Genomic DNA, 24,456 nt, shown 5'->3' with positions numbered 1-24,456 from the left:
GAGATTTTCCCAAAAAAAAAAAAAAAAAAGCCTCAGGAGCCTCTTTTCCTGCTTGTAAGATTATTAATAGGTGCATTTATTTGAATTTTTACTGGGTACTTTGGACCCTAGTGGATTAGAATGAAGTACTCTATTATTTAGTCTTCCTTCTATTTTCTGAGAGACTCACCCATTAACATTTTTTTCTAGTAATATATGATTGAGGGCAAATGATACCCATGTCCTTATCCCACTCATTTGGATCATACTATAAAGTTAGTCTTAAGTACAGCTGTAGAGAAGGGCTGAGCTCCCACTATGTCCATGGAGATTATCTGTGGAGATTCTGCTTAACCTACTTCATATGGGACTCTATGTAAGACCTCAAGGATAATTAAGTGGGGCCTTTATTATAAAGGGTCTTCCTGTTACTTGTTTGTCCAGTAATCCATGAGCCACTGGCATATTACTGGTTCCTTATTTATTACCATTGATAAGTGATTTTATAATACTGACCAGAGAGATTATACAGCTCACAGAAACTTTCCATATAAGAACCATGATGTCAAAACACAGCAGAGGCTATCAACAGTATTAATGAGGATTTTGTTAGCTTCTAATGATAATTATTATTGTATCACAATGCAATTCACACTAATTATTAGTAAAAGTTTACAAACATTAAAAAGTGCATAATAACATTTGTATCTGTTAGGGCTGAAAAAAGACATGAAAAACACAATGCAAGGGCTTTACTTTTGTGATTGGTGTCCACATGATTGCAAGATAATTTTTTCCATCTGTTACAGCTTCATGCAGATAAGTTGTCCTCCAAATTTAAATAGTAGCATACAGCACTGAGAAATTTGATTCCATAAGAACAAAATATTTCCTGTGCTTAAAATTATCTTGTATTCACTTTCCCACCATCCTGATTCTCCAAAATCCTCATAATTAAAGGATTTAAAAATGTATATTAGTGGGAAAAATTCTCCAATTGAAAATAAAACAAAATTTACAGATTGAATTCTGGTCTGTGCAGACACCAAACAGACTGAATTCAAGTAAAATTCACATTAATGGATATTTTCAAATGCCTGTTTAATAAAGCAAAGGGGTCTTCATGAATTGGTTAGACTTAATCAATCCATCAACAGTGAATCAAGGGAAAAGATTAAGTTAAAAAAAAAAAGTGTGATCTATCCTGTGTACACCACCACACTGTGGAGAAGGAGAAAGGCAGCCCTTTTAAAAATGAGTGGTATAAAAATTCACAGTAACGTACATCGTTTTTGTTTCTCATAAGCAATCAAAGAAGGGGGCAGTGCTGAGTGTCTATATTGTACAATACAAAACAGTGTAAATAACACAGCAGGAACACACAGATACATAATGCTAAAAACAGTGCTTTCTGGATGGTTCTTTTACTGGGTGAATACTTGAGCCAGAGATCATGAAACTCTGGGTTCAACCAACCTTTTGCAATTAGACACAATTAAATCCTCTGACATTGTGAGGGGCCAGATGCTACAGGAAGAATCATCATCTAGGTCTGTGCTACTCTCTACAAGCGTTTTATCATATGGTCAAGTGAAAGGATCCATACAAAAATGACATCCAAACACAAGCCACATGATTTCAACCATTGCTAAAGACAGAGGTAGAGAAAAGTCTGTCTGCAGCCACAGCCTCTGCCCGCATTTTTAACATGACAATGAGCAGATTCCTACAGTGCAGCACAGCCATTTTTTTCCCCCCCTTTTCACTCTTGGAAACAAATGCATTCCAGCCAGGCCTGGAGATTTGAGACATTGTCAGGTGTTGATGAAGTTATCAAAGTGGGGTGTTAGCTTTCAGATTTTGCTGTTTCCCCTTGGGCTTCCCCACTTTGTTCTGTGGAATTTCGTTGTGCATCTTCTTCACCTTCTGTAAGAGACAATGAAAAAAGGGAAAAGGCAAATGAAAACTATTGCTTCTATTTACCAACTCTTCAATATATCATGTTGAAAATTTCAAAAATACTCAAAAAGTCTGAAATCCTCACAGAGACAAGTGTATTTTATTGGTGATCAATTTCTCATGAAGAAAGCATAAGTGTTTCAAGGGCTGGCTAATTCTGGTGCTATGAACTTGGGACAGCATGGCTCAAAAACAAAATAATAACTGAATTTTTACAGTTGTTAGTGATCATCTATGCTTTTGATAAATAGCTAGAAAAATCTCAAGGTCAAGTAATGGCACTTAATAGTTTCACAGACTGCAGAAATCAGAAGTGATTTTAGGCAGAAATCAGAAACGAGAAGCAAGTTACCATTTCACTCCTGTCTTAATTTAAGAATATTTAAAAATTGCATTTTACATTATTTATAGTACTTGTTGATAACCCAGCTGATTTCTCAGAGATTTAATTAATTTAAATTAACAGCAACAGTGGAGGATGAAAGGACGTTAAGTCAGCTGGTCGGTCCCTGCTGGATAGTTATGACGGCCTCTGGTCTGCCCTTGCGGAGCATATGTACAATGCCAATAAAACCACTCTCATAACTGAATCCTCTGCAGCAGTCTTAGCTTGTGACATAGCAGGCAGTGAAATTAAATAATGTTTTCTTCTCATATTAGGTCACTTTATCTAAAGCTCAATACTTGCAAGCTGTAGGCAATCCTTGATTCAAAGGTTCCTATGTTTGCATGTATTAGTTCATCATTAAGCAACCAATATGGCTTAGTGGACGAAATATTTTTGAACTTTGCAGTAACATAAATTATATCAATGTTTGCTAAATGTTTGTTATGATAATTCAAATGGATAGAGATAAGTGGGCTGTTTCATTCTTTTTTTTTTTTTTTAATGTTTTTATTTATTTCTAGGAGAGAGAGAGAGAGAGACAGCGTGAGCAGGGGAGGGTCAGAGAGAGGGAGACACAGACTCTGAAACAGGCTCCAGGCTCTGAGCTGGCAGTCAGCACAGAGCCCGACGCGGGGCCGGAACCCACGAACCGCGAGATCATGACCTAAGCGAAAGTCGGACGCTCAACCGACTAAGCCACCCAGGCGCCCCGGGCTGTTTCATTCTTTAGATAGAAATGTTGAAAGGCAATTTCTCTTTTAGTCTTAACAAGTATACACAAAACATTTCATCATACACCATATTTCTAGAAATTAAAAGCAGTTCTACATAAATTATATCTATATCTATATTATGGTATATATTCTGTTCTAAAAGGGTTCTCAGGGTATGTCCAGGCATTATATATCATGTTCATAAACTAGTTTCATTATTACAGCAATGAATAGCCTCTCAAGATGTGCAGATGGCCTGCATCTGAGATGTGTAGATTAGCATGCAACAAGAACTTGATAAATAGGAAAAGCTCTTAGTAACCGAAGGAATGAAGTCAAATTAGGGCAGATGCAAGACAGTAGAATATTTAAGGATGAAAGTGACTGCATAAATACAAGATGAGGAACTTGACTCCCACGAGGCTTGGGATTTCTGGGTATCTGGGGACACTTCCCAGGGTTTCTTAGCATAATGCTGCAATTACAGAGCTGTGGCTAAGTAGAAGCTTTTTGACAAGTCAAGGTTAACATGGGACAACAATATTGTTGAATATAAATTAAAAAGAAGTTGAAACCCTCATGAGTTACTGAGGAAGTCCCTTATGGTACTCAGCTATTGATATTTTGTCATTCATTATACGTCAGTGTTGTACAGTTATTATTTTTAGTTCCTTGTACTTAGAATAATAAAAAAGTTACTACTGGTTATATTTTGCCTGGGACTTTAGGATTTAAAAAGAAATAGAAAGATTTTCAGGAGCCTGGAGAATAGCAATTAACACATAGAAATATTTACAAAAGAAGACATTTGGAAGCATAAAGATATCTGAATTATTTTAAATTGTTTAAAAATATAAAATTATTTTATTATATTTGTTAATATAAAATATCAATTTATTATTTCAATTGCTGTATACAAATTTAATATAGTCTCTTGTATAAGAAAGGTCTTGAAGCTGTTGAGTTTCAATTTCAGTGAAGAGAAAAAGAAGAAATATAACTGTACTATGAATATATTAGGCATGGCTAAAATTAATGCACATTATTTAGAATAGAACATTAATAAGAAATAAAAATATAAATCTTATAAAATATATTAGCAAATTTCAAAGACCACAGAAGAAATTTTACTTACCTCATACCACCAAATTTCAATTCCCTAAATCCTTTCCAAGAGCTATTTTGAGAAGGAACTTCTGGTAGTGATAATAGGGAAACAACAAAACCTAAAATATACATAGGTCTGTATATTCCAAGATGGTGATGTTAAAAGTTTTACTTTCAATCTGAATTTTAAAGACCAATCTGTGACCTGGTGACCTTTAGCCATTGAATAAAGTACTGTCCCTAGGTATTTTAGGGTAATGTTGCTGAGCTGTTTCATTAACACATACTCTGACTCAGTTTTCCAATAACTGGAAAGCTTTGCCATAAAAATTCTAATAGCAAAGAAGTACTGAATAGTTACCATGAGTCAGAAACTGACTTCATGCACATAACATTGTGGTTCCTTAATTGTGAACTCCTCTTTTAATTTTTAAAGGTTATTTTTGCACAAGAGTTGTCAGAGAAATACATTCAGCTTTAATACTTGCAAAAGCTATGGATGAAAGTATTGGGATTCATTTAAATACTCAGAAGTACTTTGACATGTCAAACTTGTTTTACTTTATTTTTTGGTAAAGTTAGATTGCTTGAGTAAGAAGAGGGCCAAGTCCCAATAATAAGACAAATTTTCCACAAACCCATTCTATTAAGAAAAGAAAACTGAAAGACCTTGTTATCTAAAACATTGATAAAACTAACTGTTTTACTCCCGTTCTCAAAAGAATTGGTCCTGGAGATCCTTTTCCTTTGAAATGGTTATTGAAATGTTATAGGTGGCCAATACTGTCAAAGGTAGGAGCTCCAACTTTATTAAATATTTTATATAGAAATTTCAGAGTTTTTATGAGATTGGGATTTTTTAAAACCCATGTGCTTTATTGATTGCATTAGTAAAATCAGATTAAGGACTCTGCATTTGGGTGGGAAGCCCTATAAAGAGAAGTCACTGAAAATGAAACAGGAGTGATTAAGGGATTAGTCCCTGACTTTTATCTTACCTAAGATTGTTTACAACTCTACTAAATTATTTTCAAAGGTGGTTTTTCATGTTTTAATCCTATGCAGGAAAATGCTACAAATCATCCCAGGTTCATAGATGTGTGTCAAACTTACCTGTCTTGTTGATATCAAGACCTGCTAATTTCAAGGCTAATTCATTGCTGTTGCCACTTGCAGAGGAAACCAGGATATCATGTATTGCATTTCTTCTACCTGTTCTTCCTGAAGCAATGAAATCTGCATATGTAGTTTCCACATCAGTCATTGCTAACAAATATCCACATAGCAGGGACTACAAAACAAAGAAAAACATAGGTAAATATAAAGTTGGTCAATGGTAACATTTAACAAAGATGCTTGTTAACTTACTGGTCTACAATATGAATGTTAAATAATTGTCTTGCTTTCATGTCCAAAAAGCAAATGATGCTTTAATTATTGATCAAAGGTCAGGGAATTCTTTCCATAAAGGCCTGGTGGTAAATATACTAGGCTTTGAGGGCTATATGGTCTCTATTCCAACGACTCAATTTTATGATTATAATGCAAAAGTAGTCAAAGTAAATGTGTTAAATACATATAATAAATTGTATTTGCAAAAACAGGAATAAGACCAGATTTGGCCTGAGTACCATAACTTGTATTGGTTTAGATCATAAAATTCTCCTTCTCTAATACCACTTTAGTCAGTCTTTAATCCAGAGAGAAGAACTTGAGATCAATAGCATACCAAGGTTGGGGGTGGAATGGAAGTGGTCCATCCTAGAAATAAGCAGAATGCAAGTATACTGTCTAGAGAGTCCAAGAACAATAATGAAATTGACCAAAATTCAGTTTGCTTTTTATTATTACCATGTACCAACAAGTCTAAACCATGTCAGTGACCAAATAACTGCTCCCAGTTCAGGGGAACAGCTCCCTTATGGCATCCCCCTTGTTAAGTCACTGCTTGAGAGGAATAACAATATTTCTTGACTGAATCTTCAAAATAAAAATTTCAAGTTTAACAAGGAATCAGTGAAAGTCAGTTTTCCCAAACTTGTGGTACACATAATAAATTAAAGACTTATTGCAAAAAAAATATTTTCTACACATAAAATATGCTGTGTGTTAATAAAAGACCACCAAACGTAAATCTTTAATTTTTTCTATGTTTAAATTTATGTCCTTCCCTAAAGGCCAAAAGAGGAATGGATAGTAAGATATGAAACAATAAACTTCTGTTGTACTAATTTGTTCAAACAGAACAACATAAATAACATAATTTCCTTCCTATTCCTAAACATTCCAATTACATTTACTATAGTTTAAGATAAAAAACACATCAATAATCAAGAGAAAGGAATATTTTCAAAATATAAGAAATATGGGGGAAGCAAAAATGGTGCACTCCATATATTATCATGGGCATGCACACAGGCACTCTGAAATAACTTGATGCCAGCTATACTCTAATTTAGGATGGCAGTCAGTAGCACATTCTTTTAGGCTTAGTTCCCCCAAAGCATATTGATAAGCTGTTCATTCAATCTGGAGAAAATTTCTATTTTTCTTCTTTAAGAGGAAGAGGGAGGAGTAACATAATACACTTTTGAAATATGAAATATATGTATACTACATGCTGACTGTGACTATATTATGGACAACATTAGTTTCCATTCACTCACTATATCTACCATTATTTTTTAAGGGGATATTAGTTAATGGTTATTATTTTATTTAAAATTTCAAAATGCTCCTCAAAAGATCCTGGGTTTAGTCATGGAATGACTTTTGAAAATCACTTGACCTCCTGGTCTTCCATTTTCTAGTAAGTAATGGGACAGCTGAGTGACATGATGATTAATGACGGCTCAAGTGAAGATGCAAAAACAATGATCACTTAAAACTATTTCATTTCTGGGGCACCTGGATGACTCAGTTGGTTAAGCATCTGACTTCAGCTTAGGTCATAATCTCACAGCTTGTGGGTTTAAGCCTCACATTGGGCTCTGTGTTGACAGCTCAGAGCCTAGATCCTGCTTCAGATTCTTTTTCAGTCTCTCTCAACTTCTCCCCTGCTCATGCTCATGCTCATGCTCTGTCTCTCTCTCTCTCAAATATAAATAAATATTTAAAGAAAACTATCTCATTTCTAAAATTTTGAATATGGAGATTCCCTGCATGGCCATACCACCTATCATTTTTTCTCCTCTTTTAATGAAGCTGTTCTTCACACTGGTTAAATCTTTAATTCCTTTAACTTTTTTTTTTTTTCAGCTTTCTTTAGGTCCAGTCTGGATCAACTGCTGAATATTTCATGTAACTTCCTATTGACATCAAGAAGTCCCTTTCACCTACTCTCACCTTGACCTTCCTAAGCCTCATCTAGGAAAACAGCATCGTGCACTTTCTCTGATCTCATTAACTGGGTAGCTGAATGTTACCAGAAAAAGTCACAAAATTGTGCCAATTGGCTCAATCAGAAATTTTTGACTCTATTATTAGTATACACTCTGGGTTGTGCAGAAATTCTTTGGTTCACCTCTAGTTGACTCCTCCTTATGCCTTTCTCTGTGGGAAGGATTCCAAATGCTTTCCAGGCCACACAACCAGATACCACCTGCCTTAAGATATGACTTTGCATCTTCCTTATCTGAGAAAATATAGGACATCTGCTGCAAGTTCTCTTAACTTTCTTCCTGTCTCAAGCTCATTTCTCTGTAAAACACTACTCTTTCTTTTCTAGATGAACTAGCCTCTTTCTTTCTAAGGCATGCTATTGATTCTGTTTCTTATCCCCTCCTGTAGGACCTTGCCCTGTCCATTGTTTTGTTTTGTTTTTTTTCTTCAATAATTTGAATCTTCTTTCTCCTCTGGATTTCTCCCTTAAGTCTGTAAGCATGTTAAAGTCCTCTTACTAAAATAAAACAAAAACAAAACAAAATAACTAAGCCAATCATTTAACCAAATATTCTTTTCTCAATCTTTATACATCTTTGCAATACCATCTCTTTCCTTTATTAAACTTCTCACAAGGGCTCAGTTACTTTTATTTTCTCACCTTTCCTTGAACAAACCTTTAGAACTGCTGTATTCCATTGGCTTTTATGTAGAATGTTTTATGGAGATTACTTTGAAATGATGTATATTAACAGAAACTAACTATAAAGTTTCTTTTTGAGTGTCCATCATGTTTGAGCTCTCTACATTACATGACATGGGCAGTTACATTCTCCTTGAAACTGTCCCCTACCACATACAGCAAGCTACAGAGGCAGGATTATTACAGGTATTGTCATAAGTATTATTATAGCTATCTGTATTTGAATTTAGATTTTCCATTTAGTTGTTATTCTATATTCAATCTTTCTGTACTTAGGTTTCATCTATACATTGTGATAAATATACTTAGCTCTCAAGGTGGCTATGAGAATTTATTTGTATCATGTATCTAAAGAGCTTAACACAATGTTTGGCACATGGTAGGTGGGTCCTGATTTAAATAACAAACAAACAAACAAAACAACTGTCATTTTACTATCCTGGTTTCATCCTATTTTGACTTGTATTCTTGATAAATTTCTCTTCCTAGGGAACATTTTATAGGAACTTAGGTCAGTCCTTGACCTTTTTTTCTTCTTTTCTTTCTAACTTGAATACCTCATCTAATCCTGAGGCTTCTAATTCTTCACTATGGATAATGCAAAAGTATCCATCTTTTCCAGGCTCCTCACACACAAGGCCAACTTCCTACTATACAGGTATTTTCACCTGGTTTTGCACAAGCACTTCAAATTCAATAAGGCAAAATAAGACAACAACAAATCACAAATAGAGTAAACTGGCCTCACCAATACACTATGTTGGAACATACTTTTGCTTATTGCTCTCACTTGATATCCATGTCTAACCAATGGACAGGTCATATTGATTTTTATTTGATGTCACTTATATTTACTTTATGTAAAACACAGGAAAAGCTCTTCCTTGGATTATTGCTGAGTTTTTCCATAATCTGGAAAGAACCCACTTTTGTTGCTTTAACTTCAGCCACTAGCTCTCATACTTTGTATGCTGCAGGTTAGTGTACAGTATTTCTCCAGAGCTTTTCTGCTGCTATATTGCTCAAGTCTGTTATTCCACCTGGAATGCCTTCCTGTAACAAATCTCAGTGAAGTGGATTTAGCCCTCAAAATTCAGCCAAATGCCATCTTCTCTCTGTCTTCTTTCCCCTGTCTTTTCAGCCGGCACTCCAACTGGCCTTGATTTGAGCCTATACAAGGCACTTAAATTCTAAGTAGCATTGTGGTTACCTCTTGTAGATATATCACAAGTTCTGACAAGACAGGAACTACATTTTAATGTTTTAATTACATACAATTCCTAGTAGAGTCCTTTGTACAAAGTCAGTGCTAGATAAAAGTATGTTGCATAGAACTAAACAATGAAGAAAAATTATATTACATCTTTCATCAGTAGCCACAGAAAACCTCCCTCTTTCCTGTTTATACTAAATTATAAAATCCTAAAAATCCAGAAATTTTTACACATAAATAATCTGGGACCAAAGAGTTCTATGGTCTGCCCATCTTCACTTAACAGTTAGTTAAGTTCTGGAATGAAGGTCTACAAAGTCCCAGTTTACTTTTTTTGCTTTACCAGATTGCCTGTCTACGACTAAGTTAGGAATTTGGGTAAAGATTTTGACCTTGGAGTAATTTAGTGTATTTAGTTGTAAAGATATTTTTATTATCTACACTATCACCAATTGACCAATACAGTATCTAGGTTCTATGTTACTTTGATGATTTTGAATTGGACATACATATCAGCCTAATAAATGTTACCTCATAAAAGTTTAAGGAAAGGTGAAGTTACAGGAATAAACTTGTCCCACAATCACTGTTACTATCTTTCATGTTAGTCTCTTTATGGCTTTTTTAAAAAACACACAACTGGTATTATATCTCATCTGATAACAATGCTATGAAGTATGCAAAAATATCCTCATCTTCAGATGAAGAAAATAAATCCCAGAAATAGTAAGTGACTGCTAAATAATTCACAGAACTATGACTTAACACAGGTGTATGGGTTTGGTGTAGAAAGCACTGTATTTTGCAATAAAAGTTCTTTTTTTGCCATTATCACTTTTCTATGTAGACTGTCACAATACATATGCCTCTGGGGGTTTAGTTTCTAACCCACTTTGCTAATAGTAATTTTAAGGAGACCTGAAATGTCAAGGATGAGACAGAAAAAAGTGGTGACATTTTCCATGAGAAGATATGAATTAAAAGAATGCATACTGTGTAGTGATTTGTATATCTGGGAATGTTAAAAGATTCTGGCAGTATACCTATTTATAAAGAGGAGAACCAACAACTTAACTTGAATTTTCACATGTATTCTCTTAAGTAACATGAACATGAAATAAGAAACAGGGTTATGACATATGTAAATGTATATTATGCTCACCTGTAAAATGCGCATATATGCTTTTCAATTGGATTGAAAGACACTAATGATTGTGAGAACAGTTTATTCGTATAAACTTCTCCTCTCCTTATGCACTTATGAAACATATTTAGTAGGTTGATATGCTAAGTACTGGACATTCAATTATGGTAGCCATCATAATTATTATTATAATAAGTGTGATCATAAAAGCAGTATTTTGTTTTTATTTTCTTTCTCTGGACAATAGACATATTATTCAGTAAAAGGAAATATAGCTGACAAGTAGCATACATATAAATACATGAATGAAGGAAGAATACATTTTTAAACAAAATATATAGATGCTGTGAACTCTCTTTTCTCTCTCTCTTTCCATGATTATGTTTCTTTTAGTGAATTCCCATTAGGTGCTCAGAAAGAGTTATTTTTACATGCATGGTAGCTATGTTATTTTTTCTTTTTGTTAAACATTTAGACACAGCTCTTCAATTTAGTGCTATGACTATCAGAGACCGGAAATGTTTTTTACATTGAATACACCACTGTATAATGACTTGTATTTTTTTTTTTTGACATTTTGGGGAAGCTATTGCCAAACAATTATGTCTGATGGATACTCACTGATAAATGATAAAAGTTAAAAAAAGTCTAATAAATGTCAGCAGCTGATAGAGGTTTAAAAGAATAGTGATTAGCATACATTCTGGCCTTATAAAAGTATAGTAATCAAAAATATAAAATAAAACCTGCAAAATTTACCAAAAGTGGCCTTCACTAGAGTTTCCTGTTTATGTTGCTATAATTAGAATTTTGTAGATATCACAAAATGGTAGTCTGGATAATAACACGATAAAATGTTTTTTTTTTCATCCAGTTGTACAAAACAGCCAATTGTCTTAATACTCACAGTCTGATTAGAGAGAGAGAAAAAAAAATTTTACTACTTAAATGTACCATTTAAAGTTAGATTAAATTATAAAGCATAAATCTACAAATATTGATACCTAAAAATCCAATAAAAATTCATGACTAAGAAACAAGCTTGCCTTCTTTTCCCCCTTCTTAAAAAAAACTTACTTTCTCACTCTTTAACAAAAGAAACAGTACATTGGTATCCTAAAAATTCTTCACTTGTATAATGGATTTCTGAACTGAGATTCATGATTCATGTTAGTCTGTCCCTTGTTTATGTTCTTTACCTTTCTAAATATTATACTTACAAATTATTTGTGAAAATAAACCAAAAGATTTTACCATAGTAGAGTTTACAGGTTTAGATAGATTGCAAGAGGCTAGGAAAAGTATATACTTACGTCTCCTATATTAAACAAATTGAAGCATTCCACATAGATGTGTATCCTAAAAGAAGCTGGGCCTATGAAGCTGCTAAAATGATTTTTATAGTGACATTGAGTCATGAGCCAAATGGTGACTGGATAACATGCTAATTTTACTCCTGTAAATGGGGACACATGAAATGAGACTCACAGACTTGGAAGAAAGAATGGAGAGAATGCCATCAGCAAGCACTGAAGTCTTCTCTCTAATATGAATGGTATGATCTCTTTTAAGTTTAAAAGAGAAGGAAAATTCTTCCTGTCCCATATTACAAATGCAATTACATAACTTCTCAATTGTTACTTTATGAAATCATGCAAAGTGTGTTAAAAGCCCCTGAGTAGTTCACTGTGTGCTTAGGGCTTAGTCTACATTAGTGTTTCTGAAGAATTTTAGACTCAGATATTCATTACATTCTCAAAAATTTTTAAGAACACCAATGAGCTTTTGTTTATGTGGTTATATTTGCTCACATTTACTATATGAGAAATTAAACTGAAAATTTTTTAAATATTAATTCACTTAAAATATAAATAATAAACCCATTAAATGTTTCCATAAATANGAAAGTCGGACGCTTAACCAACTAAGCCACCCAGGCGCCCCTCCATAAATATTTTTAATGAAATATATATTTCCCAAAGAGGAAAACAAAACAACTAGTGACAAGAATGGCATTGTTTTTTATTTTGTAATTTTCTGGTTTAATTTTGTAAATGTCTGGCTTTATAAAAGACATCTGGTTTCTCATATCTGCTTCTGCATTCAATCTATCTCAATATGTTGTTTTAGTTGAATTATATGAAGAAAATCTGGCCTCACACAGATTTTTTTACTTGGAAATGTGAGGAGAGTTTTAATAGCCTTTTCAGATGATTGTGGATTTTTTTTTTTTTTTGCAATGTGGAACCTAAAATTATATCAATATGCTTTCCTTACTCTTTTTATTAAAAGTTATTGTCTACCTTGCACTTTAAATGGATCTTTTGCTTATGCATATATATATATACATGCATATGTATATATATTTAATATCAAGTATTGGTCATTTGGAGGATATTGGTTCACTGGATTATACAAAATTGCCAAATGGTACTATATTGTGCAATATCACATTTGTTGGTAACACCACCTAACTCATCAGAAAAGTCTTCATGAATTGGGAACCTGACAAGGTCACAGGGGCAGATAATAAGTTTTCCAAAATTATAATTTTTGTTTGAAAGCTCATATTTAATCTTTGGCAACAGACGCAGTTGTCCCTTGAAGTGACAAGCTCATTTTGTTCATTTTCAAGAATATCTCTGCCAAATATCAAAGTTTGAAAAATCACAGTTTGCCTGTCAGTTGTTCTTTCAAGTAAAAATGGTGATTTATGAAAAGTAACTAGTTCAGGTCTCAACTGAAGTAGTCACCCAAGTACTTGACTTGAGACAGCCATCTACTTTGGTTCCTGGCAGAAGTGCTTCATGTGACATTCCATTTCATTACAAAGAATTTTCAACAGAATCTGTCTGTATTTGAGGGTCAGGATTTGACAAAATTAACATTTTTATTGCTTCATCAAGTATATCTGTAGGTAAATCAAGCATTTAAAAAATATTAACTATGAGCATGTGGTGAAGAATACCAGGGTTACTAGTCGAGTTTGGTGTTGCTGACTTGACTCGTGCTAAGGTGCTGGCAGTTTTTCCCACCATGCTTTTGCACCATTCGTGCAAATCTCTGCCAAGTGAAAAAGGCAAATATCCTAAATATTATTATGAAAATAAGTTTGAGCTTGTGAACCTACTGAAAGTATCCCGAGACTTTCAGTAAAAGGGTTTGGGAGACCTGCAGGAGTCCAGGGACCAAATTTTGAGAACTGTTGATCTCACAGTAATAAGGAAGCTATATGATCAATACTATAGATTATAGAAGGAAACTCTTTTGTAAAGAATTTAGCAAGCAAATTGTCCATTACTAAAATATTCTTGAAGTATCAGCTGCTTTACTTCCATGCTAAGTACTGTCCATCTTTTTTTCTTTTCCTGTATAAAAATACTACTTACTTATCTAATTCAGGGTTAAGATTCTAGTAGCTTATTCCCAAAAAGCAACCTCTTAATCTCACAAATCAGCAAGCTTCAAACTAGGTGTCCTGAGCTCAGAACAGAGTTCCAGAACTTGATGTTGCCTCAATTCCCTTTTTCCTTGAATTGAGCTATATTCTAGTCATACTTTGGAGCAAATACCAGCAAAAAAGAAATAAAAATAAAAAAAACAAAACACCACAGGTCTATAAATAGAAGCGATGTTAAAAATTCCACAAGTTTCCTCTGTTAAGGCATAATTACTGTACCAGGTCATGACATTGCATGCTCTAGAGTTATTATTTGGTATAACCAGGGCAGGTATTGCACTTCAGAAGTTTGGTTAGAATCCTATCAAAAGTATACTTTCAAAAAGTAATCTCACATACTGAGTTATATCACAGAGAAATGGCAACATGTATTAACTAGGTGAAGTCAAACCTTTTTTAATTCTGATTCCAAGGCAGTGACCTCTTCATTACAAAAACATTGCTAGAATGCATTTTGCCCAATATGAGAAAAAGAATAGAATGTCTTTGGATGGTTTTCACAATAAGATTTTGACTATTAGAGATACTATCCCATTGACTCATTGAAGAAAGTTCTTCAATTTCTCCCTGGTTTTGAGTGTATAAAAAATTCTCAAGTTCAGAAAATTTGCAATAATTGATACTAATGATTATTCTTCTCCTTCTTCTCTCTATTCATGAATTCATCTCTGATCTCAGTGATGTGATAATTGTTACCCTTATGCCTTCATTCAAGGTTTTATATATGTATATGTATGTATATATATGTATATATATAGAGAGAGAGATCTATGTAGACAAACATATATATATTTCCTTTTTTATTTTTTAAAAATATTTTTATTTCTAGGGGGGAGAAAGAGAGAGAGACAGCATGAGCAGGGGAGGGTCAGAGAGAGAGGGAGACACAGACTCTGAAATAGGCTCCAGGCTCCGAGCTGGCAGTCAGCACAGAGCCCGACACGAGGCTCGAACCCACAAACCTCAAGATCATGACCTAAGCGAAAGTCGGATGCTTAACCGACCAAGCCACCCAGGTGCCCCTATATTTCCTTTTTTAATGGGCAAATTTTAAAGTTGTTTTTGTAAATTCATAATCTAGTCATTTGTGTCATTACTTAATTTATTCTCTGATTCAAATCTTCTATTTTTCCTTTCTACTTTCCATTCTTAACAAATCAAAGCTTTGTAATGAGAAATCTAAGTCTAAAAGTGTTATAAGGCCAGAAGCACAGGATATATTCCTTTAGGAAATAATTTCATTAATTAGGCAACAAGTGACCTCAAAGCTACTCATAAATCCCTTTGTTCAATTCTTGCTGGCCTCTTTACCGTCCCTAACAATAGCAATTTCTTTGTGTTTCTCAAGTCTTATTTATATTTCAAATTCTTTCAAATTCTTATTCTCCATAGGAAATCCTGCCTAATTCCTTTATGAAGAAGATCAAGGTCATCCTGTATAATTTTTTTCAATTCCTCTTTTTTTATTCTCACATCAAAACTGTCCATCTCATTAATTCAAGAATCTTTTGCCCAACATTAATACCTGACTGGTGCTTTTGATTCTATCTTCTCTCCCATTATTATTCCTTCAATTTTGCTTCTTTTCCGAATTTCTCCTGTGCCTATAAAATTGCTTTCAGTTCCCCTTTTATAAAATATATTTCATCTTTTAACTCTGTATATTCTTTAAGTCACTCACTTGTTTTACTTTCATTTTCTCCCAAACTTATAGGAAAAGAGGTAGATACTAATTTTTCCTGCTGCTTCTATTTTTCTTTGGAGTTTCACTTACATATTAGTTTACCAGAACTGCTTTCTCAAAGAAAAACCATTACAGATTAATCACAAAATTCAAGGTTTTTCACAATAATCATCTATATCAAACTGTATACAACATTTTACATTATTATTTCTCTCTTGAAATGTTTTTCTCCTTTGGCTACCATAGTTAATGCTCTTGGTTTCCCCATAATCTTTTCTTTATATTTCTTCTTGCTGTTTCCCCCACTTACCTCTTAAATAATATTTATTCTTCTTGTTGTTATGTTCTCTCTGATATTCCCACTTACCCCAATAGTCTTAACTGTCATAGAGAGATAGGTAGATAGATGACTAAGAAATCTATAATTTGGGGGCCTGATATATATTTTTTTAATTTTTTAAAGTTTTATTTATTTCTGAGAGATAGAGAGAAACAGTGTGAACAGGGGAGGGTCAGAGAGAGAGGGAGACACAGAATCTGAAATAGCCTCCAGGCTCTGAACTAGCTGTCAGCACAGAGACTGATGGGGGGCTCGAACCCATGAACCGTGAGATCATGACCTGAGCTGAAGTTGAACGCTTAACCAACTGACCCACCCAGGCACCCCCTGATATTTTTCTAAAGTATAGCTAGAGAATATTTATTGCCTATTGAAAATCTACCATGATTGTCCCCCAAAACTCAAATTCAGTAAGTTCAAAACGGAATTCCTTTGCTGTATCTCTACCTCCAAACTATTCATTCTTCTCATTATTTTAGTGTATATTACCACTATTTTGTCAGGCACCTATGATAGAAATCGTACGATTGTCTTCAATTACTCTATCCCAATAACTACTCACATCTCATCTTCACATCTAATCATTTTTCAAATCTCATTATTTTAATTTTGTCTATTTAATGTCTCTTTTATATTGTTCATTTCCATTTTTTCTCTGGTCACTATCTTCATTATCTATTTCTTGACTATTGCAATTAAATGCTAACTACTTACTCATCAAAACATATTATTCTCCAATTTACTCTTTACACTATCACCAGTATTAACTTTATAAAACATAAGGTACTCAAAAATCTTCAATGGTTCCTGGAAACCCACTAAACATAGTTAAAATTTTTTGCATGGTCTTCTAGAATTTGAAGCAAGCCTACTTTACCTTTCCCTATACTATCTCTCTCATGCATGCTAAGTTTCATTCATAGCTAACATTTGCCATTCTTATGGTTTTCTAATGCTGTTTTCCTAGGCTAGAATGCCCTTCTTTCCCAGTGACAACAAAATCTTGGTAATGTCTCAAACCAAATTTATAAACCACACCCTCTTTCCATCTCCAGGTATAATGAATAACTGTATTATAGTGTTTAATATGCATAGCACCATTAAATTTGGTGCTATGCAAGAATTATTTTCATGTCACTTTTCTCTATATATTATATTTTCCCTGAGATATGGGTCTTTGAATTTTTAGTCACTTGCAGTGCTTGGCACAGGAGTCTGTATATTGTTCTTACACTATAAAAAGTATTTTGTAGGTTTATTAGAAGTATCTTACTATACCACTATCAATAGTAAAAGTAGGCTGAGGATTTTTGTTTAGTTCTTTTCCTATCTTGAAGACTTTTTTTGTAAATTTAACGAGGTGAGCTATAATCATTTCCTTTAATACACTTTTTTCTTCTGTATATTCTTAATTATAACAGGATTAAAAAATAACGGCAACAAAAAGCAGTCTAGAATTCCTAGTAATCTATCCTATTTTCACTCTACTGAGGGTTACCTCTTTTCAAGGTGTTTTATATATATACATATGTAAAATATATATGATAAAGTAGCAAATTAATGCATAGAATGATTTGTTCTGTCCTTCTCTTGTTAGAACTTTTTACATCATTTACTTAATATTTCAAAGGGTTTATAAATCATTTATCAGCTAATCTTTGCAACATCCCTGCTGAGACAGTCAATTAGCTGAAGAAATACTGGTGGTTGGCAAGTGACAAGTAATATTACTTGCACATTACAGTTGAAGAAACTAAAGCAGAGAGAGGTTAATCAAACTGACCATGTCTTACACAGTTTCTGGTAGTACTGATGTCAGAATGGGAGCCTGGGGTTATTCACATCAGAATTATAAAAGCATTTAAAGCCCAGGGCTGGTGCTGTTCTTTGTTATATAACACTTTCTAAATCTTTTGTCTTTTCTCCTCCTTTTCTGGGTCTGTATGATTCCAATGAGGAAAGGTACTTTTAAAATCTATACTTTTTTTATTGAACTAAGACTATTTTTTTCTATATGAAATACATATTTAGCTTTTGAAAGTATGTTAGAATATGGACATATTTCTTTTCCAAATGACTCGTTAACTTTCTCATCTTTAAAATAACAATGAAAGGTCAAATCAAGCTCAGTAGTATTTTCTGGTCTGCTCCAAGTTGTAACAATGACCATAAAAATAATGGAACAGTTTTTGTTTACTAGTGCTTTATCAGTAGTAACAAAATACTGATCATTTGCCAGATTCCACACTCAACAATTTATTAGAATTATATAATTTAAATTTCTCAACAACTCTGTAAAATAGGTATTCTTATTATCTCAATTTTAAATATGAAACAACAAAGGTTTGGAAACAGTCATGAAACTGGTAGGTAATTTAGACTTACAAAACCAGTATGCCATTTAAGAATATATGAAACTTAATTTTTCTGTTGATGGTTTGTCAGCAATATTCTTTTAAAAATATGTAAGCAGTTCACATACTGTTTTGAGACATTACACTATAGAATGGTATTTTATTGACATCCCTAAAGTACATTGTTTTTTAATATTATCATCTGATACACACATTCAGTGACACCACCATCTCTTTCTTGATTTCTGTATTTGTTCTAGAAACATCTTGCATTCCAGCTCCCACAGATCTGGTCTACACATGCAGGTGATGGTCTTCATCTTCAGCTGCCTCAGTCAGGGCTGTTCAGCCTTGTGACTGTAAAAGGGACTGTGACACTCACCAGGGACTATGAGTTTGAGAAAGACTTATTAAATCAACACCTAAAGAAATGGTTTCGAAATATGAAAAAAATCTGCAATACTGAGATAAAAACTTGTTTAATTAGTTTTTTGAATACTAGTGTTTGTGCAGCTTATCAACTACAGTGTTGTTAGCTCTCATAGAGTTAGTTATCAATAAATAACACTGACTATGTGATATGGATACATTTAAAAAAAATATTATGAGAGAGAGAGAGGAGTGGAGGTGCAGAGAGAGAGGGAGAGAGAGAGAATCTCAAGCAGGCTCTGCACTGTCCACACAGAGCCTGATGCCAGGCTTGATGTGGGGTTCAAACTCCCAAACAGTGAGATCATGACCCAAGCTGAAATCAAGAGTTGGATGCTTAGCCAACTGAGCCACCTGCGAGCCTCTGATATGGATACATTTTAATACAACTGATAAGATGTCATGTGAATCTTCCAAAAGTACAGTTGCCTAGGATTGAGGAATGTTTAAAAAAGGCCCTACTCACAATGAACTAGAAGTGACTTCAGTAGGAGGCTGAAGCAGAGATCTTGGGCCCAGAGAGTGAAAAGGCAGTCATGCATTGGAAAGAGCTGCCTAGTATAGGAGAGACAGGAATTTGACTTATTGAGTGGGGAGCATGAAGGTAGGGAGCCCTTCAGTGAGAATACTGGGATTGCTTCTAGAATTCTACCTTAGATGAATGGCAAAATGGCATTATTTGGTGAATGCTAAAGGAAAGCAGCTGTAGCAAAAATCTAAGAATGGCACTTTAAGGTATCACAATGCCACATTTAAAGTAAATTTGGCATTCTTTTCCTTTCTGAATGAACGAAAATGCATTAATCGAAAACACATTTTCACACATGCTAATATCTGCTCTTCTGCAATCAAGTATTTTCTGCATGTCTAAATATCTATTCCAATTGAAACAGTACTTAAGCACTCCAGTATGCCTTTTTCCAGCCAAAAAGAAAAAAACAGTTGTTATGATTATGTTTCCACATATTTAAATATATATATCATCATTGCAAATTTATCTGCTTTGCAGATATGAATTTTCTGTATAGTATTTAACATTTTCCTTTATTGAAAATGTCATTGTTCAGTATTAGAATAAATGTTTCTCATTTTTATTATATGAGTGAATGTTAGAATTATTGATTAATCTCTTTATTAATGGAATGAACTTCAGCACAATGGTTAATACTGTTTTTCTCTACCATCATTATATTTTAAGATTTTCCATACATTACTTTATATGAGATTTTCAGATTTTTCAGAGTTTTTGAAATCAGTAGGAGAGACTCGAGAGAGAAAAGTGGTTACTAAAGAATAGCAGCATGCATTAAATAAACACTTTAACAAATTAAGAAAATATTAATGTAGCCATTGAGTGATATATGTGAATATTTACATCATATCTAGTGGATATATAAATCAATATATAGTTTGAAGATAATACATAGAACTATATTAAAATATGAATTTTAGGGGTACACGGGTGGCTCAGTGGCTTGTAAGTCTGACTTGATTTCGGTTGAGATCATGATCTCACAGTTCCTGAGATCCAGCTCTGCGTATGGCTCTGTGCTGACAATGTGGAACGTTCTTGGAATTCTCTTTCTCCCTTGGTCTCTGGCCCTCTTCCCCACTCTCAAAAATAAATAAATAAACATTTAAAAATAAAATAAAATATGATTTTCTAAATGTAAAATCACTATATTAATCAGTAACTTTTTATAAGGTGAGAAGACAAATAATAAGTGTCTTTTTGTCTAGGAGAAAAGTTGTTATTCTGGAAAACCTCATGACATTTTGTAGATTATCAAAATCACTGTTCTATCAATATCGAGCATCTCTAGTATCAACTCTATTATCAGTATTGGAAATTATCATTATTACTCAATTTCATTATTAGTAACATTTAAGAAACTATTTAAAGTGGTAAACATTGGTTTTAATAAATAAAATACAACTTATATGATGAAGTTACAATAAACTGAGAAACTAAAATATGTCGAAATAGAGATAGTTCATTGACCACAGTATAAACTAATTTAGGGTGGAGAGTTTCTATTTTTCTTGTTTGTCTTCTAAATTTCAAAGAAGGATTATATGTACAGTGTAGGGTGCTAAGTAAGTATTTAACAAATAAACTTTTAGACTTCATTACCTTGTGGTATAAACTAGGATTTCTTTTGTACTGACATAACTAGAAGATTTTTATTTGAGCACTATGAATTATTAATGTCTTTATTTAATTTCCATAATGTCTGTGTCAACCAAACTTATTTGAGTGTTAATAAGGGGACCTCATGCTTATTGGATCTTCTGGGCTTTAATTTTTGCAAATCACTTCATTAATTCACACCCACTTTTGATAATTTATAGCACAGCCAAGTAGTATAAAAACACATAGAATTTGCCAAAAAACTTAAACAAAACAGGTCTCAGAAGCCATATAATTTCATTCATACGTGGAATGTAAAAAACAAAACAGCTGAATAAAAAAGCAAACATAAAACAGAATCAGACCTATAAATACAGAGAACAAACTAATGGTAGTGGAGGTAAAGGGGCAAAATGGGTGAAGGGAAGTGGGAGATAACAGGCTTCCAGTTATGGAATGAATAAGTTACAGGAATAATAGGTACAGAATAGGGAATGTAGTCAATGATACTGTAATAGTGTTGCTTGGTGACAGATAATAGCTACCTGTGAGTATAGCATAACATGTAGAGATAATGAATCACTATGTTGTATCCTTGAAACTAATGTAACATTGTATGTCAAACTATATTCAGGTAAAATGGAACAAAATAAAATAAAATAAAAAAGCAGATCTCAGATAGGAAAATAGGGCCCTGTTTGATTACACTTCCACCTAAGTGTTCAGCTTAAACGAGACCTTCAACCCTGCTGCATGTATAAATCACCTAGGGTGGCTTTTAACCTTACCAATGGCTGGCCCCACTATTATATCTAATTTTCGTCTAGATGACAATAATAATTTTTTTATTGAAAACTTTATTTCATTGGTTGCAAAGGCAGCACAATAGTTATTAGGAAATGTGTGTATGTGTGTGTGTGTGCATATGTGCACACATACAGTCTCTAGTGCTTTTAAAATTATGGGGAAGGGTTAGGGCACCTGGATGGCTCAGTTGGTTAAGCATCTGACTCTTGATTTCAGTTCAGGTCATGATCTCAGGGTTTGTGAGATTGAACCCCACGTCGGGCTCTGCGCTGACAGAATAGATTCTGGAGATTCTCTCTCCCTCTCTACCTTTCTCCCCCACTCATGTTTGTGCATGGTGTGTGCACACACTATCTCTCAAAATAAATAAACATTTAAAAAATTATGGGACAGGGTTAATCATAAATATTCAACTAAATTCCATATATCAGCTTATTAAAGTGCAAGCAAGCAGAGAAAATAATTTAAAGACAAGTCTTGTTGTTTTTATTTATTAAAAAAAAGTCTTATAGAAGCCATTAGGAAATTAATACAAAATAGTGGAATACAAAAGTTGTGTTGCTTTGTTTACTCCCTAGTCTGTGGCAATGCAAACAACAGAAGTTAACGTAGAGTTTAAATTAAGTTAGGCTACATTGTATTAGGTAGAGCCAGACATTAACTTGTCATTAATTTTTCCAAACAAATCACATTTTTGTTCTCTTCTTTCTCTCCCCATCTCCCTTTAAGTTACTACTCACTCTCCTCCTTACCATATTGCCCCTAACACTTATCTCCTCCACCTGAAGGTGTTTCTATGCTTATTACTATTTTAATAGTTCAACGGTAAAATATTGTAAATGTAGGCAGAGGCATTTCAAGAAGGAAAGAAAATGCCCTTACACATTATTAACAGGGCAATATCATATAACAAAAAAATTTTAATTTAGTTATAGCTAAAGTCTGCAGATTGTTGTCATCCCTCTTAAAGAAGTAAGAGGGATAAGTCGTAGAAGGAATTGTTGAGGGTAATGAAAACAAGCAGGTATTTCAAGTTACTACATGCTATCCATGTTCAGTGGATTTAGAAGACAGAGGCTTGAGTGCCATCATTATTATTTATTTACCATTTGATGCTGGACAAATTACTGAATTTCTTGGGCTTCAGTTTTCATGATTCCAAAATGTGAGTTTCCAAACTGAGAAAATACTTCAGAGCTTTTCTAGGCCTAGAAGTCGCTAACCTTAGTGTCCGTGTGTCCTTTATAAAGGCCAAGTTTTCACAAAAGATAGTATACTTCTAAAAGCTTTAAGAGAAATGAAAGGCTATATTTAGAGTCTGTTGAGCGTTCCCGGGTGTTCTCAAGTCTTACTACTATTTTTAGGCAGGTGTAGGCCAGTAGGACAACACATTTGCTTTCACTAATGACTGCCTGGAGTTTTCCTGGAGTCAAAGGTAAAGTTTTCATTATTCCAAATGGTGACTTAGTAAATTATTGAAAACAAGAATTGTTGCAATTTAGTTACTGAATTGCCCTGCTGTTAACCATGACCTGACATGAAATGTGATTTAAAAGGTTGTATTTTGGTTTCAATATATAGTCTTTATTCTGCTGTTTCATTATAGACCTTATAGTGTTTTTGTTTTGTTTTGTTTATGAATTGCAGGCCAATTTACCTCAATTTGAATGCAGGTAGGAATCTATTAATTTCTTCAAGAACCTATTTTCATTGAATCATATTGATTTTTTAATACAAATAAGACTTTACCAGATTCATAGATATTTGGTAGAGTAAAAAACAAAAAATAAAAAGGTCATTAGGAAAAAACCCAAAACCCTCAAATGGAAAGTGATATAACTGACAGAAGTATATAGTGTTAGTATAGAGTAATTAGCACAAATAGACTGAGAAGTGGACTACCATTGTAAAGTTTTAACTATGCTGGTTGCCAGGAGGAGAAGGATTGCCTGACTCAGGAATCTCTTCCTTTATCTTTGTAATTTTTTTATAATCTCAAAACTTACAGAAGAGTTGAAATGACAATAAAAATAACTCATCACCCAAACCATTTGAGAGTAAATTGCCAATGCAATGCACTGTCATCCTCAAATACTGTAATATATCCTATAAACATATATCCAAATATACTCATGAAAATCAAAATCAAGAAATTAACATGACATGTTACTACTATGCTATCTAATTTTCAGACCTCTTTTAAATTTTGTCAACAATCCCAGTCATTTCCTATAAAATAACAGAATCAGTCCCAAGTCACATGTTGCATTTAGTTATCCTGTCTCTTTAGTTTTTTAATCTGGAAAATTTTCTCAGTCTGACCTTCATGATTGAAACTTTTAAGGATTACAGACCAGTTATTGTGTGGGATTTAGTTGCTTGTATTTGTCTTATAATTAAATTCAGGATATATTTAGTTGGAAGGAATATCCCAGTAGTAAAACTCTATTCTTAGTGCATCCTATCAAACAATTTTGGCAAACTTTTAATTTATACCCTTACTGGGATATTAATTTTACTTATTTGGTTGAGGGGTGTCACCCAGTCTTCACAATAAAGGTATTTTTTCTCTTTCCTTCATTCATAAGTTTTATGGTAAGGTACTTTGTGAGTATGTAAATATCCTGTTCCTCATTAACTTATAATTCAATTTAATTATTTACA

General features: G+C 33.5%; 1 protein-coding gene across 1 annotated transcript in view; it reads right to left on the bottom strand.

Moving 5' to 3' along the window:
- Window positions 1-441: 441 nt before the first annotated feature.
- PKIA (cAMP-dependent protein kinase inhibitor alpha) overlaps window positions 442-24,456 on the bottom strand; it is a 94,551-nt gene continuing 70,536 nt past the window's right edge. The window contains exons 3-4 of the mRNA XM_077774245.1: window positions 5,260-5,437; window positions 442-1,905 (exon numbers count right to left, since the gene is read on the bottom strand). Of these exons, the coding sequence (XP_077630371.1) occupies window positions 1,826-1,905; window positions 5,260-5,410 (231 nt within the window). The 5' untranslated portion in view covers window positions 5,411-5,437 and the 3' untranslated portion in view covers window positions 442-1,825. The remainder of the gene's footprint in view (window positions 1,906-5,259; window positions 5,438-24,456) is intronic.

Source organism: Crocuta crocuta, unplaced genomic scaffold, assembly GCF_008692635.1.
Source record: "Crocuta crocuta isolate KB4526 unplaced genomic scaffold, BGI_CrCroc_1.0 scaffold81, whole genome shotgun sequence".
In the NCBI taxonomy this organism is placed as follows: domain Eukaryota; kingdom Metazoa; phylum Chordata; class Mammalia; order Carnivora; family Hyaenidae; genus Crocuta; species Crocuta crocuta.
Note: the sequence above shows the minus strand (reverse complement) of the source record. Positions and strands in the feature narration are given on the sequence as shown.